The 13,608-nt window shown below is 42.8% G+C and overlaps 1 protein-coding gene across 1 annotated transcript in view; it reads right to left on the bottom strand.

Annotated features, from left to right (window-relative positions):
* The window catches only part of IRS2 (insulin receptor substrate 2), a gene marked incomplete at its 5' end in the record, with an annotated part of 48,107 nt that overhangs the window by 31,658 nt on the left and 2,841 nt on the right, over positions 1 to 13,608 (bottom strand). Inside the window, 3 exon segments of the mRNA XM_014531930.1 lie at positions 1,640 to 1,863; positions 12,528 to 13,492; positions 13,494 to 13,600. Coding sequence (XP_014387416.1) covers positions 1,655 to 1,863; positions 12,528 to 13,492; positions 13,494 to 13,600 — 1,281 coding nt within the window.

The raw sequence follows: 13,608 nt of genomic DNA, 5'->3' as shown, positions 1-13,608 counted from the left end.
TCACTGATCCGCTGCCTCCTGCGTACCCCACACTGGGGATCGAGCCCGCAACCCGGGCATGTGCCCTGACTGGGAATTGAACAGTGACCTCCTGGTTTCATAGGTCGACGCTCAATCACTGAGCCATGCCGGCCAGGCCCCAGGATTTTTTTACAGACAAAGGCACCGTGTTGCCTAGAAGACACAGAACCAGATAGCAGCAGGCCTCCCCGAACAGTGCCTCCCTCTAGGCCAGGAAAGGCTCTCCAGCATGGCCGTGGCATGCCGGCGGGAGGAACTTTCCACCCTGGGGTTTTTCCTTAAAAAAATAAGAATAATAACAAGACCTGCCCTCCAAGGAGGTTCTGAGGATTAAATACCATTTGAAAATGTTTTATAAATTATAAGGTGCTTTACAAGTATGTTTGTGTAATCAAGTATGCAATTCTATGACTAAACACTGGCACTTTGATTTCGTAGTTTATCTTGTGCAAATTTCTGGCTGCCTTACCCACTTCAATTACACCTCGGTATCTTTAATACACTAGAAAACTTTTAGGGTTCTTCACATCTTATGTACTACTTTTGAGAAAGAAATGGAAGACTAGACATAACCTCACTAAGGAAGAAGACACGATGACAAAAGGAGGTGACTTCACTAGAAAAGTTTCAAAATACTACGTTCTGTTCCAAAGAGTATAGCTCCCTTTCACAGTTAAATATGAACGAACATCCTTACGATGGACGGCCGACCAGATTCTCCATGGCTCGTTGTTACCTCTTTCACGTCACTGACTCTCACCCAGCTCCCTCTTTGTCAGCCACACAGGTGGATTTTTATCCTGGAACATACTTGCAATCTTCAGCCCCAGGGCCTTTGCATGGCTACTCATTCCCTTTGCCTATATGGATTCTCCCTCTAAATACCTACAAGACTTCCTTCTTCACCGCCTTGAAGTTGTCACCTTCTCCTTCTCTCCTTCTCCCACTTTATTTTCTAGACCCATGGTCGGCAAACTGCGGCTCGCGAGCCACATGGGGCTCTTTGGCCCTTGAGTATGGCTCTTCCACAAAATACCACGTGCGGGAGCGCACGTACAGTGCGATTGAAACTTCGTGGCCCATGCACAGAAGTCGGTATTTTGTGGAAGAGCCACACTCAAAGGGCCAAAGAGCCGCATGTGGCTCGCGAGCCGCAGTTCGCCGACCACTGTATTTAGACCATTTATCACCACCTATAATACTTCATATTCTGAACACATTTCAAAATTAAGTTTATTTCCAAGGTTTCAAAGGTAGACTTGAAGACTCAGTACCTTCTGCTTTTCTTTTTTCTTTATAGCTTAGAAACCAAACCCCTTTCTTGTAGCCTGTACTTTAATATATTTCAAAGGAGTGAAATATTTAAAAAAGTATTTAGCATGTAACAACTGGCCTCTTGAAAAAATATGAAAAAAAATATGAAAGTGTAATAGTTTGGTTAAATTTGAAAGGTGAAGGGAGATCTAACCCTTTCTGCCTCTGTCCCTCCTGCCCCAAAGCCCAGCCTTCTACCCTCCCCAGCAGCCCTTAAGTGAAGTTCCTGTCGTTTTTGTTTGTTTGTTTTTTCTGGAAAGAACAGATAAAAGGTGGGAAAAGGTAAGAATGACAGGAAACTCACCTGGAGCTGACTCCATCAGCCTGATGGGTTGGTAACACAGAGCTGCCCAACCAAATGGGCCTGCCCTACTCCGACTACAGTGGCCACTGTGGTGGAAGGCAGGGGGTCCAGCAGCAGCAGGCTTTCAGAGCAGGAGGCACTATGAGTGGAGGGGGCTGCTGCTGGCCAGGAGGCCTCCTCCGCACAGGAGGAGAAGGGGGCTCTCCTGGATAGATCATGGATGTCTGCAAAAACGACGGGATACACACTTTTACAAAAGGCGTCAGAGCCACCCAGGTGCCAGGTGCTTCGTAAGAAAACGCAATCCTATTGGGAAGTTATTAGGATGATTAAAAATTAAGCAATTCTGAAACATAAAATATAAAAAGAACTAAGACTATATTACATGTGTGTGGATTCTTTCTGAGAAAAACAATAACTGAAAATGTTTACTTTCTGTGGAAAGGCCCAGTTGTGTGCAACCAGCAGTATGAACCCCATTTTCTTTTCTTTTTTAAAAAAATATATTTTTATTGAGAGTCAGGGAGAGGGGAGAGATAGAAACATCAATGATGAAAGAGAATCATTCATGGGCTGCCTCCCACACGCCCCCCACTGGAGATTGAGCCCGCAGCCTGGGCACGTGCTCTTGACTGTAATTGAACCTGGGACCCTTCAGTCCGCAGGCCGACGCTGTATCCACAAAGCCAAGCCAGCTAGGGCATGAACCCCATTTTCAATGTGAGCTCTCTCGCGGGTGCAGCTGTGAATGTCTAGGGAATTCACAGGAAGAATTCCTATCACACATTAAAGAGGGAGTGTCTTTTTAAAGCAATGCTTAAAGGCAAGTCAGAGAAGAATCAGCAGGCACAGGAAAGGGAGACCAATAAACCAGCCCTGGGAAGTTTCTGGAATACCACCACTGCCAACAAAGACTGGGCACAAAGAGAAACACTGGAATTGTGAGGAGGCAAGACTGCCAAGAGCTTAGAGCAGGCTGACACCTAGGAGCTAGGACCCCAGCAAAATCAAACCTATAGTTTCTCAGAGAAGAAAACTGATCCAGAAATGCAGCCTCCTCGAATGCACCCCAAGTCTGTGTAGGGAGGGGGCTCAACATCTGAATGGTTCCTTCAGAACTTTCGAGCAAGGGCACCCACAGCTCCAGCAGGGACGTCCCATTCTTTGTCTTCGTCCAAGAATGCCTGAAGAGTGGGCACCTAACGTAGGGCTCACAGTGGCTGCCCAGAAAGCAGCTGGAGTGGGGTGCTGTCCAAGTGGACTGTAAAGGCGCCGAGGGGACAGAGGCTTGTTTCAGACTTGCCTGTATCTCCCAGAACATCTACTCCCGTGTTGGTACACAATGAATTCTCAATAAACCGACTGGCTTCAACATCAACCATCTCCCAGCTTTAGGAAATGGCTGCGCACCCCCTGACTTCAGAACGTTCCAACTGAACTGCAGGGACCCCGGAGCTGTGAAGATGAATGCTTATCGCCCGGAGTTATTCTAGGAACTTAATTAAATGCTCCATGCCGGGGAAACGTGGATATTTTACTGCTGCGGTTATTTCACTTGGAACTGAGACTACTAATAAACCAGCATTACTGATAAGCTAAACTGCAAATAATGATAAGAGGCAAAACAGAATTAAGGTGAGTCAGTTCTGTGGCATCTTTATAATTTTGAGAGGACCCTAAAGACAAAAATGTCATTTGGAAGCTACAGAAATGTTAAACTTGAGAAGAAAATGCTTATTGCAAAACTTTGCCAAAATAAGTAAAATTTTAAAGAATTTCTAAAAAGTCATTCATGTGTATAAGTTTGTCAGGCTTTGCTGTTTAATATATCCACACCATTCATTATTAAAAGTTTTAAATCTGTTTACTCAACTATTTCAAGTCAGTTTTCTAAAACTGACTATACAATAAATTTACATCCTGAATTTATATGATCCTAAAGAATAAAAATATTAGGTCTTGCAGTTTTGCAACTAACATATTTTACTAAAGCACAGTTGAATATTTTCAACTGAATTGTGCATTTTTTAGAAGTCTACTTGGTGAAGTAGAGCTTTCACCAAATTTATTTGATATATAGAACTGGAAGAGCATAGATATAGCTTATGGATTTGTTTTGTTCCCTTTGCATATGAAAAGTGTTATTTTTATGTCACTTTTCTGTTGGAAAACAATAAAATAAAACCCCTATGATCATATAAGAACAAAACAGAAGCACAACATGGCCAAAGATCACTTCAGTAATCTTTTTTTAAATGCATCCAGGGGGTGGTATAAGAAACTGGCCACTATTACCTTCCTTTCTAAGAATTTCTGTTGTCTTGTAAGTTCAGAACCCAGTGATGTCCACAGTGTACCAGAATGCTAGTACCTCCATTTCTGATCTTCAAACAAAACCAAGCTGCTCATCACATTCTAATCCATGCCTTACTGTCCAGAGTTCCTCCAGCATTATTTGCTTCATTTCTGTCCTATTTGCAAACTTTTCCTCCTACTTCACAATTTCCCTCCAACTCATCCATCCACCAGGGGCTCTGGAAGCCAGGAACAAGGCAAGGGATGCAGGAGGCCCTGCTGGGTGTGAAGTGGGCCTGGCAGGGCAGTGGCTGGTGGTGAATCTCACATGATGGGCTTGGGGGTGGCCTCTGCAACAGACCTGGGAACTCATAGGCATCAGATGGCCACTTATTTCAGTCCCTATTTTCAGTGACTTTCTACCACCAGCATTGGGCAACATAATCAGCGCTCAATTCCCAGGCCCTCAGTGGAAGGCGAGATTTCACAGACGGCTCCTGCTGGGCTTAAATATGAGGATTTCCTAGAGAGCACATCAGAATCTGCACCCTGTCACCTTTTCTGCCTGACTTGCTAAGTGATCAACAGATAACCTACCACAAGGATATTCTGAACTTTGCTTTCTTCGTAACCTGAAGAGTTGCTTCATCACGCCATTCATCCTCAATGGAAGGAGAAAGCCTTCCCCTATTTTGTTGGTCCTGTGTGACAGACAGTCTCCAATCCCATGCCTCTTGTCAACAGAGATGCTGGGTAGAGCACTTGTGCACATTGCTTATAACGGCAGGCGCATGGCCCTGAGGCTGCCATCTGCTAGGAAGGAAGTACTCTCTCCTAGGATGCTGCAGAGACTGACAGCGAATGTAAACAAAACCCTGAGTCACCGCACGAGCACCATGAGGCCATGGATGCCCAATTACATTTCTGAAAAATATGGGTAGCTTATGACTTTCTATGTTTGCTTAGGTCTTCTTTATTCTTTTGCATGTGGGGTTATATTATAGTCACATTAGCAGAAAGGTAGCACCTTTGGGAAAAACATTTCTCTTCATATAAAAACTCAATTAAATGTTTTCGTTAGGAAAAAAAAGGGGGGGCGCCTTTAAAAAAGGACACTGGTAAAAGAATTCACTCCGCAGAATATCTTGCAACAACTGATGACTTACTTATCGGTTCTTAGACAAATTCTAAATTGGTTAGTTTTCAAATAAACTCATCATTAAATAGGTTAATGACTCATTTCTTAGGAACCTGTTAATGGACTTATTCATAATGAGGAGTATATGATATACTACTTATAGAGTAAATGCATCTTAAAGACACCTCAAGCAGCAATCGAAACACTAAATGACCCCTTAGTGGCCCAGGGTGAACCAATCTACAAAGAGCAAGAACTTACATTTTCCCAAATAGAGGCCTTTTGATCTGAATTATCCCCCAAATTTTATTTCTTTTCCTTTTTATTTCACAAGCACATGAGAGTGTTTAGCAAAACTTCACTCTTCTGCCTCATCAGAACACGGCTCACATAGTCAGGAGCAGCCCTAGTTCCCTGATTAAAACATACTCCTGATTTAGGAACACCTCTGCATTCTCTATTTCTGCCCACTAGCATACCTTGTCTATGCATGAAAGAATTTACTGAAATGTTCCAGAGTAAAAAGAAGGATACCACTTCCCCAAATACTAAACTGTTCTAGAAGGAACAGGCCATATCCTGGGAGAAAGTTATTCATCGGTACACAAAGACCTACAGAGACAGAGAATTCCCTATTCTTTCTTGATAATATTTACAAACATCCCTACCAACTAATTAAATCAGTGACCTTGGAAAAGACTCCCGACCTCCCTTGGGCTCTGTTTTCACAACCTTAAAAATAAGTTACATTATACCAATGGTTCCCCTACCCTTTTCCCTCAAAACGACCTTGTATTTTTCCCTGGTTGTCACTACACCGTGTGGAAAGAGTTTTAATGTATTTGGTGGTGGTAGTGATGGGGAGATATCTTATCAAGTATAATATATATAGTTTGCTTTTCTGAAACAAAAACAGCAGAAGGAATGTAAGTTTTCCACCTTGCAGACCACTAGAAGTCCTGGAAGAAAAAAAAAAAAAAAAAAAAAAAAAACACACACCCTGAACAGAGATGACCAACCAACCAACTTGATTGGACCCTAAAATCCCCTGACAATATGAGAGCCCTGAAAGTAGTATCAAATCCTAAACTCTTCAGAGGGGACTTTCCTTCAATGTCCGGTTTTTCTGCTTAACTGTCTCCATTTTACTCCAATGAATAATGCACACAGAGAAATTATCACCCAAGTGAAATAAAAAACAAAATGTTATAGGAAAATGATGGTGAAACAGCATCTTTGTATGAAGCCCAACACTATTCCCTTTGGCTTGAGAATCTTGGGTAAATCACTAGCCCTCTTGAAGCTGCAGGTTCCTTATTTTAAAAATTGGGGCTCCAAGTGGCCCTGTCTATGTCATAAGGTTTTTGGATTTTATGTGATACTATACATATGAAAATGTCTTAACACTATGAAGTAAAGAAAAACACCTTTTTGAATTTTAGGCAAATATTCTGATACAAAGGGGAGAGGGGCTTGCACTTATCTTTCAATATTGATCAGAATAAAAATATATATATATATTGATCAGAATAATAGTTACATTTTTGTCGTCTCCAATTTCAATAGCATCCTTTCAAAATCATTCATTGCCCACTAAGTTTTGGTGTTGTTAGTTATACTTAGAATTTGGAGGCAAAAGATAGACTGATTTAAGTAACTACTTTTAAGTTTGCATAGAAAAAGCACTATGTCACATTCACAAATACAGGCCAAGTTTAAAGATGCATTTGCTTGCTCAAGTTTTATAAAGTTTCTGGACATGTAGAAGTGACTTTCTGCAAATTTAATATTTTTCTAGCTCAAAAGAAATCAGAATCCCTAAACTGACTATGTTATCGGGAGCCTGAAAGTTTTCACCAGATTCTATTTCAGCAAAATTCAATGAATTCAGTTCCAATACCATGCAGAGAAGTATATTGTATTCCTTGTGCCCACAAAACAATATGCAACATAAACTCTAACTCTCTCTAGTCAAACTTTCTTCTGTGCCTTTTATTTTAGAGCATAGTTAATGTAAGTCTCTGTAGCTATCTAGAAAGAAATCGAATAATCAGTAGCAATGATCAATCTCAGCATTTCCTCCACCTTGAGTGATAACTTCACCAGTTCACAAAAAACCTACCACTCAACTGTCTATAATAATCTACCGTGAATGATTCAAAATAACCACTGCAATCCCTAAGAACACATTCAAACCAAGTTAACACAGAAAGAATGTTCCCATTTAAATTTGGATAGCTCTGTTTTCACAAAACCTGCCACTGACAAATAGCATGAACTGATCATTACGGAGGTTCGGAAATTTTTTTCCATTTGTCTACTAAAACGGCAACATGAAAATGCCTTGCCTGACTTGTATAGAGACACACATTCTGCCTGTCTGTAGTACAGTCTGCAGAGAAGTCCCCATTATAGTGGCCCCAGGGAAGGGCTGGCTTTGGGGCAGGGCATAGCGCTTTGCTTCCCTCCGAGTGTTTCCCCCACTCTACTTGGCAGTGCAGATAAAAGAGTAAAGTTACATTTTCCCTTAAGTTTCTAAGGTGAAATGGGAACACTTGATTCTGTGCTACCCAAAAAAAACAAAACAAAGAAACCTCTCCACTTGCCAAATCTGATACCAAAAGTTAACTAGCTCTTGGAACTATGCTTCTACAGAAAATGCATTAGTGGGAATTTTAACAGAAAACCCATTATACCTGAGCTGTTACTAAAACTTCTGCAAGTTCTCCTCTTCAGAAAGACATTCATTTAAATACTAATAGTTCTAAAGGATATAACACCTTAACTATCTAATAAAATTCCTTTTGTGGGGGGGAGGGGTCTGTGGAACTACAGAAGTACCATACACTACAAGTTTTTCCTAATGTTTGACAACCAAACAAATTAAAACAGCGCAAGGGTGACCATTCTAATTAAATCAACCCCAAAGAGTGAAACTCCGGGGTTGAACAATGGATGATTCAACTAATGAAAGTTTAAGAGTTGTGTTTGCCTTTCACTGCAGCCAGCATGAAGAACCAAAACTGTCAATTTAAATAAATGTATATTCTAATTATACATTTTCATCTTGACACCATTTGACGACATCTCTTAATATGTAAACAAATTTTTTTTAAAAAAAAGGTAATCAAAAGTATGGTCTTAGTATAGTTTCAGGATTAGGGCGCTATTTTCCTTAATTGTTATTTTATTATGTAATTTAAGACACTCTTTCCTTACAATTGATAATTATCTATGAAAAAAAACAACAAACAAACAAAAGTTAAAAAAGAAAAGAGGGGAAAAAACAATGGTTCCTGGAGACTGAGATGGAACTAGCAATCAAACAGAAAAGGCAAACATTTCTTAAATAGGTATTGATTGGCTCCACTCAGACAACTATGAGTTTTTGTCTTTTTCTAAGAGAACACCCATTTACAAAAGCATCTTTCCTGTATATTCTCACAGTTTTAAGGTAACAAGTGTCAATAGCGTCATTAGATGTGTTAGCACATTTCTTTAGAAGAGCTTAACCACTGTTAATATTTACTATCTCCTGGCCCTCCCAGTGGCCCTGTGACCCTGAAGGGAGAGGCTTATAATGATCCCATTTTACAGATGGAGAAAGTGAGAAAGAGGGATTAAATGGCTTCCCTCTGGTCACACAAAGACTAATTAAGATCAGCAACTGGAAACCTGGTTTCCTGATTTCTGGTTTAGTGTTCCACATACTATGTATGCTTCCTTCTACGAAGTACTATTTTTGTAAAGGTTTCTCTTTCAATAAAGGAAATAGAACAAGTCATGTGACTTTCATTCACGAAAGCCTCTGTGTTTTCATTAGCATCTTCGTTAGACAACTACGAATAGGGTAGGAGCAGGGCACATTATTATCCTATTATGACAAAGCTATCCAGCTAAAGCAGAAAAACATGCACAACAGAAAAAATAAGGGGTATTGTTTGTCAAGCAATCTCACTGGCGTTCTGAAAGTGTTCAAGTTCTTTGCTTTAAGACTTCAACAGGCAATACTTTTAAACATACATCCTGACTGCACTGTTCCTGTGGAAACATTCCTCTTATTCCATGATTCCTTTACCATAGGCTATGAATAAACAGACCCTTTTACTCAAACATAATTTAAATACAGATGCTTCCAGTGGCAATCCTTACCTAATCTGCCTTGTACACATAGAAAAAACAATTTTAGAATAAAAATCCCACTAAAAACAAACATTAAAATACCTTATTTTTGGTATGTACCAATCTATAATCAAAATACAAAAATATGTAAGAGTTAATTTTTAAAAGTAGTTTTAAAGCATAGTAAATTCAGTAACATACTTCCAACTTCCCCAACAACTACAGGCTAACAGATTGGTTGGATTTTTCTACATACACACAGATAAAATACACGGTAAATAACCTCCCCTACTTACAAATGAGATGCAAACTTTAGACTTAAATTTTTATTTTCTCTGAACTAATATGTCAACATATTATCTACATCTATCTCAAGTGTACTAACTTTTAATTGGCTTGAGCATTGAAACCTCACCCCCACTCCCAATTATATTGTAAACAACTGTCAAAGATGGCTGGAACCTTGGTCTTGGTCACCACTTATGCAAATACCAAACACTACCCAGGGCCCCCAAATGATTCTGCTTCAGTATAACCAGTGCGGTTTTCCCATGCAGAACCCGAGAAGCTCGATGTGGAAACAAACATATGCCACTTCTGAGAGCCAGAGCAGTGCACGCAATAACCCAGGAAGTTCTTTTTCTAGTTCATCTTCAAAGAAATGCTTTGCACGTCTTCCTTCTAGAAATTATTCTCTCCAAGGATTAAATTATTAATCTCCTGTGAGCTTTTTATTTATGAGCACCCCAAACAAATGTCTACGGGAATACATGAGTTAAATACAAGTGGATGCTCGTTCTGAGTTTCTAAATGTTCGCCTGGCTTCACAGACCACAGTTTAGCCTGCACATTAATTAAATGACACCCTCCTCTTTCCTATTCTACTGTTCTCTGTGTTCAAATGAGTTTACTAGAAACCCATTTTGGCATGTGATCCTTTTTTTTTTAATGTGGTTTTGGCACAATGGATCAATTGCAATTATCAATTTTGTTTAAAAAGAACCCTTTTTCCTTCTTAAAATGGTATTTACCACACAGACTTTGGAAAAACAGCAACCAAAACGATCTCTCATCTTTGTTCAGCCACCATGAAACATACAAACTGCTGTTTTGATTTCAGAATCCTGAATCCTATAGGTTGAAAGGAATTTTATACTGGTGGGAAATCTTAAACAAAACAAGCTAAACAGGGTCTCTAGCTAAACTTATCTCTTGCCGTTTAAAATTTTCCCTAGTCTGAAAAGGGCATTATATCATACACGAATCACGTTTCTCAATGTATCTACTTTATCAAAAAGGCCTCGACTCCTTTTAGGCCTGCAGTCGCATGCACACTCCAGCTCACTCCTCCTGTTACTACAAGAACCCACTCCTGGGGCCCTCCTGAATCCAGTCCAGGTTTTTACCGCCTACTCCACCAAAAACAGTAAAAGGTGTTATGTTCTCAGACTGTTTTTCTGATTAGAATCAGATTTCAGCAGAATGTACTTTCATGTTCACTGTGGCATATACCCATTTGGGCATACCAAATAAATGTGTGTGTGTACACCCCCCCCACCACCACCACCACCACTTGATTCCAGTTATACGGTGTGTTTATATGGTTTATGTCTTGAAAGGCAGCTAATCCTTAACTCCATGACACACTAGCAATTTTTCCGAAGTACCTGTAGTGCCTATTGTAACTCCAAGGAAAATGACCTTCAGCTGAGAGTCACCATTTAAGGGAAACATTCTGACAACTTCCAATTGATTTAATTAGATAATGAAGCACCACATTCCTTACAATTCTGTGACTCTTTTCATCTTTTATTCTATGGTTTTAATAAAAACGTAAATAGCTTTTCCTCTGTTATAGTACAATAACAGGGCACTTACCCTACAGCTATAATTTTAAATCCCATGGATATTATCAAACACATGCTGCATTTAGACAGCATTAAACTGATCTGTTTACTCTAAGAAAAAAAAAGAAAAAGAAAATGGCATATGGATCCCCAAGCCACCTTGATCATCACCTTGTTGTAACCCCTGCAAACTGTTGACCTTAGAACAGCATCCACTACTACGTGTTCTGCGGTTCCCACAGTGCCTCTATGTTACTAGCAACCCTGCAGAGAATCAGCTACACAATTAAAGAAGAAACCCTTGAACATCCCTCACCCCTTTATTTCTCTCTCTCCCCCACATCATTCAAAGTTTGAGACGGTCAGAATGCACCGCCAGCTGCAAAGCAAGCAGTCTCTCTCTCCTCATGGATATTTGATGAGAATGTGAAGAACAATACGGGGTACCAGCCTATCCAATTGTTCTTGAAAAGCCCCATGATGTTGTCTTCACTTGTTTTCTCTAAAGCACTGATTCTAAATCCTGGCTGCATATTATCACCTGGGCAACTGAAAAATGCTCCTGCCTCCACTCTGCCCATTGGATGTTTTATTTGAGTGTCTGGTGTGAAGCCCCATAGGTTATTTCTCATACCTCCTCGGGTGGGTCTGACCTGGGACAGGGTTCTCAAAGGACAGCAGCAGCAGCACAACCTGGAGACTTTCTTAGAAATGCGAATTCTGGGCCACACCCCAGACCTACTGCATCAGAATCCCTGGGACTTTATACAGCCCAGCCATCCTGGTCTCAGCAGCCTCTCCAGGTGACTCCCAGGTATCCTCAGGTTTGAGAACCACTGCTTTTAAGCTGTGTTTAAGCGGCATTACTATTTCAGCCCCTTAAGAGAAAAGGAATGTCTCTAATGGAAAAGCCCCTATAGTTTATGTGTAAACTGTAAATGCTTAACTGTTCCCTTTAGCGGCCACAAAAATGGATGCTCATTTCCTAAGTGACTTTCGAGCCTGTTTTTATAAACTTTGAGGCTCAGCAAGAATCAGCTGGGGCCCTGCTCCAGGAAAACAAAGAGAAAAATGAAGGTTACAAGCCTGGGAGAAGTCAGAACTTCAGGGCCTTTCCTAGCAGAACTTTCCCACTCTCAGATCAAGAAGATGGGTTTCAGGTGGGGACCTGGAGAGCATGTCCAGTGTTAATAGGTGGGAAGAGGACTGTGAGAAAGAAGAAACGTTTGGGGCCAAAACAACAACAAATAGTAGTTCCCTGAATCGGAAGCTTCACATTCAACCCAAAGATGCTTTGACTGTTCTTGGCAAAGTCTCTGGGGAAAGAGGAGGACACAGGAGCCTCAAGTAAAACAAAACAAGAAGCCGGGGCCAATATTTTGGCATTTAGGTCAAGGTACCAAAAGAGGGAAGAGGAGTGAACCCACCAACGCTCACCCACTTTTCCCACCCTTCCTCCCACCCCCCACAAGGTGAAGGGCCTCACCTTTCACAATGGTGGCCTCCTTCAGGTGATGAGACAAGAAGTCAATGCTGGCATAGGTGTTGGAGGGCAGCGCTCCAGGGCCTGGCCCCCCACACACCCCACCGGTGCTGCCGGCCCCCACAGTGCTGATGAGGCCCCCGAGGCTACGGGTCCGGCCCCAGGCACTCTTGTCGCCTGGCTGCGGATGCGGATGCAGGTGTGGGTGCTGCTGTGGAGACGGCAACAGCCCCGGCTCATCCCTTACATCGATGGCAATGTAGTTGAGACCATTCTGGAAGCCAGCTGAGGTCTCTCTGCGCATGGGAGAGCCGCTGCCCCCGGGGCAGCCAACCAGGCCCCCAGGCTGACTTGGTGTCCATGGCCGCGCCTGCTGGGGGAGTGGTGGCTGCGGCTGGCGAGGGGACGCAGGGGGCTCGTCACCCCCACCAAGGACGCCGCTGCCACTCCCTTCGCTGCTTTTCCTGAGAGAAACATTTTCCACGGAGGCCGAGTTGTGGCGCTTCGGGTTGTGAGCGAAGGACGGCGACACGGGAGTCACAGTGGTGGTGGAGGAGAAGGTCTCAGAGCTGTGGCGGCGGCGGCCCCCCTGTGGGTCTGCACGGATGACCTTGGCCCCCCGGTGGGGGTCTGGGGGCTGGCCAGCCTGCAGGAAGGCCTCGACCCCAGACACGTGATCCATGAGACTCAGCCTCTTCATGCCGGACGTGGGGCTGGTCACGCGGGCACCATCTGGCTTGGGGGGGGCCACGATGGGTTGTGGCGGGGTGGCAGCCACGCCAAAGGCCATCTCGGTGTAGTCACCATTGTCCCCAGTCTCCGAGGACGAAGAGGAGGCAGCACTGGGGCCCTGGGATGTGGGTGCAGGAGGCAGGCGGTACAGCTCCCCTGGAGGGGGTGGCGGAGGTGGCTGCAGCTGCGAACTGGAGGAGGGGGCGGCAGGGCGCGGGGGCAGCGGCGGGAGCCCTTTTTTTTTTATCCACCTTGGGTGACTTGGGGGAATTGAAGTCCAGGTTCATGTAGTCAGAGAGCGGGGAGCGCTGCCGGCTGTCGCTGCTCGTGCCCGGGGTGCCAGAGCCCAGGG

This window comes from Myotis brandtii, unplaced genomic scaffold (genome assembly GCF_000412655.1).
Source record: "Myotis brandtii unplaced genomic scaffold, ASM41265v1 scaffold83, whole genome shotgun sequence".
Taxonomy (NCBI): domain Eukaryota; kingdom Metazoa; phylum Chordata; class Mammalia; order Chiroptera; family Vespertilionidae; genus Myotis; species Myotis brandtii.
The sequence above is the reverse complement of the archived record's forward strand: the minus strand, read 5'-3'. Positions and strand labels throughout refer to the sequence as shown.